The sequence below is a fragment of the Hevea brasiliensis genome, chromosome 8 (assembly GCF_030052815.1).
Source record: "Hevea brasiliensis isolate MT/VB/25A 57/8 chromosome 8, ASM3005281v1, whole genome shotgun sequence".
NCBI lineage: Eukaryota > Viridiplantae > Streptophyta > Magnoliopsida > Malpighiales > Euphorbiaceae > Hevea > Hevea brasiliensis.
Genome location: NC_079500.1, coordinates 13,191,460 through 13,194,116, shown reverse-complemented (window position 1 = coordinate 13,194,116; position 2,657 = coordinate 13,191,460). Strand labels below are relative to the sequence as shown.

The 2,657-nt window shown below is 32.7% G+C and overlaps 1 protein-coding gene across 1 annotated transcript; it reads left to right on the top strand.

Moving 5' to 3' along the window:
- The first annotated feature begins 694 nt into the window (after window positions 1-694).
- Window positions 695-1,349, top strand: LOC110672855 (pathogenesis-related protein 1-like). The gene has a single exon (XM_021835757.2). The coding sequence runs from the start codon at window positions 720-722 to the stop codon at window positions 1,215-1,217; it is 498 nt and encodes a 165-aa protein (XP_021691449.2). The 5' UTR covers window positions 695-719; the 3' UTR covers window positions 1,218-1,349.
- The last annotated feature ends 1,308 nt before the right edge of the window (window positions 1,350-2,657 follow it).

Below are 2,657 nucleotides of genomic sequence, written 5' to 3'. Positions count from 1 at the left end.
TATGAGAATTAAACAAAAAGAAATCAATTGAATTGAGTTCCTATAAATTTCTACATTTCAAATAAGGAGATAAAATTAATTATATATGATAGAATCTATGTAAAAATATAATTTATTCACTTTTTGCATTGGTTGGGTGTGTATATATATCTGAATGCATATACGAATTTTCTAGTTATTAATACAATATATAAATTTCAAAATATTATTTACCTAATTATTATAAATAAATTACTATATTCTGTAGGTGAAGGGAATAATAATAATAATATTTCAAAAATAAATATATATTGATTTTGAAATGTACATCGCATATTAAAATATATAATTATAAAATAAAATATAAATACAAATGAAATGAGCGTATACATCATATTTTCTATTTTTACGTTTCATTCTTTTAATCGTTGTATATATTACAATTATATAAGCAATATATATATATATATATATAATAAGTCTCATGTGATTCATTTGGTAGAAAATGGCCAGCAGGTGCATTGGCTGGTGGGAGACCGAAACTTTCCTAGTTTCAGAATCCAAGGCGTACGTTTCGCTTTCCGTAGGTTACTTTTCTTAAATAACAAGCAAAATAATAGTCCAAATTTGTGGATAGTTGTTTAATGCATTTTTTCACCTATAAATACCCATTGCAACATGAGAAATCCTCACTCCTCTCATTCGTTTCTTAGAATTCAGAAGCCAACCTACTACTTAATATGGGTTTGTGCAAGATTTCAGTTTTTCTTGCTTGTGTCGTAGGCTTGGCCCTGGTGCTTCCTTCCCATGCTCAAAACTCAATTCAAGACTACCTTAATGCCCACAACACAGCTCGTTCAGCAATCACTGGTGCAAACATACCAGCTCTGGTATGGGACACCACATTAACCACACAAGTCACAGCCTACATCAACACGGTGCTTGGTCAATGCGATATCAACGTTGATCTTTCAGTGAGTGGCTTGAATGTGAAAGTAGCTCAAAATGTTCTGACAGGCCTTGATGCAGTGAACGCCTGGGTTAGTGAGCAGGTTTATTATAACTACGCCACCAATTCTTGTAATGGAGGAGTATGCACTCACTACACTCAAGTGATTTGGAAAAACTCTATTAGTATAGGATGTTTCAGGGCTCAGTGCATTAATAATGTGAATTTGTGGATTGTTGGTTGCCAGTATAGTCCCCCAGGCAACATCCCTGGACAACTCCCTTACTAAGGGATACTCCATCCCCAGTTAAGCTAACAGGAGCATGGGCTATTTTCTCTAATAAAACTATATATCCATGTACTTCCAATAACAACAGTGTAATCCTGGATGAGCACTGAGCATTGTCTTGTTGCAGGAATAAAATTGCTCCTCTTTAATATTATGGATCCATTTCTCTAATCGATTTGTTCTCCAATTTATTTATTTATATATTTTTCTTTTGTTCCGACTCATGCGCTTAAGTAGCTTTTCACATGCATGCACATAAAATCTTGAAATCCTACAATGGAGTTGGTCGAAGAAACATTGTTTACGTACAACTAGAGCTCTCAATAAATAAACACATCCATTTAATAGAGACTAAGATTTTCACCCCAACACTGAAACTAAAGTTGCAGTGAATTTATTAATAGGTGTGACCTATATATTTGTCTTGTGTATTGAGCATATTGCTCAGCATATTAGGTTATCTGCTAGCTTGTTTGGTTAGAAAAAGATCCTCATCAATAGAATTGGCCCCCAGCTTATTCATTCTTTGTTGATGATCTGATTGTTATGTTGATTAGCATACTCGTATGACTCATTCTCTTCCTTTTGGTTTGAGCAGTTTGAATAGTCCTCCTTGAGGCCTGTCATTGTTGATACAGATCCACATTGCGGGTGTGGCTTTTCCACGTACTATCTCTTTCTATTTTTTTTTTTCTGTAAAAAATAAAAAAAATATATAAAATATAAAATTCTAAACATTTTCAATAAGTTGAGTAAACGAATGCAACTTATTAAGTGCATTTTGAATATATAAATTAAGTACATGGCATGTACATCTAATATTAAATTTTTGCCATTTAAAATAGATCGCTATATTGATTTTAATTGAGCAACCGGTGCAATATTAGTTAAAGTATATATTATCAAAATCAATAGAAAAATTTTCAACTGAATAGAATATTTTTAATTAAATTAGCTGTATTTTGTGCAATACGCCTTTGATTAAAAACTCTAAAACATAGTGATCTTTTTGAGAGAATCCAATGGTAATCTATTCCCATGTAAAAATTAATTTTCCAATGGTTGCTGTACATATTGGAACAAATTGAGACCCAATATTGCAATACATTCAATAATTTAACCAAATAAGTAAGTGCTATTTTTAAAGTATTTCTTGGAATCCTCTTAAATTTAGGATTCATAGCAGTCTTATAATTCTTCAACACCTATTAATTTGATGAGTTCTTTGGTCTTTTTCTTTGGTGTTCCTCTCCCCACTACTCTCACTAGTCGTCGTGGTTCGCCTTTATAGAGAGCAATCTCTTCTACTTGCCATTTTCGATTCAGAGCTGGGAGAGAGAATCAAAACCAACAGTTCCATTTTCGCCAATCGGCCCAATCCAATTGAAAGCAATAGACTCTGATTTCCCTTTTTCGGGTAATGATTTGCTTATCTCCTCT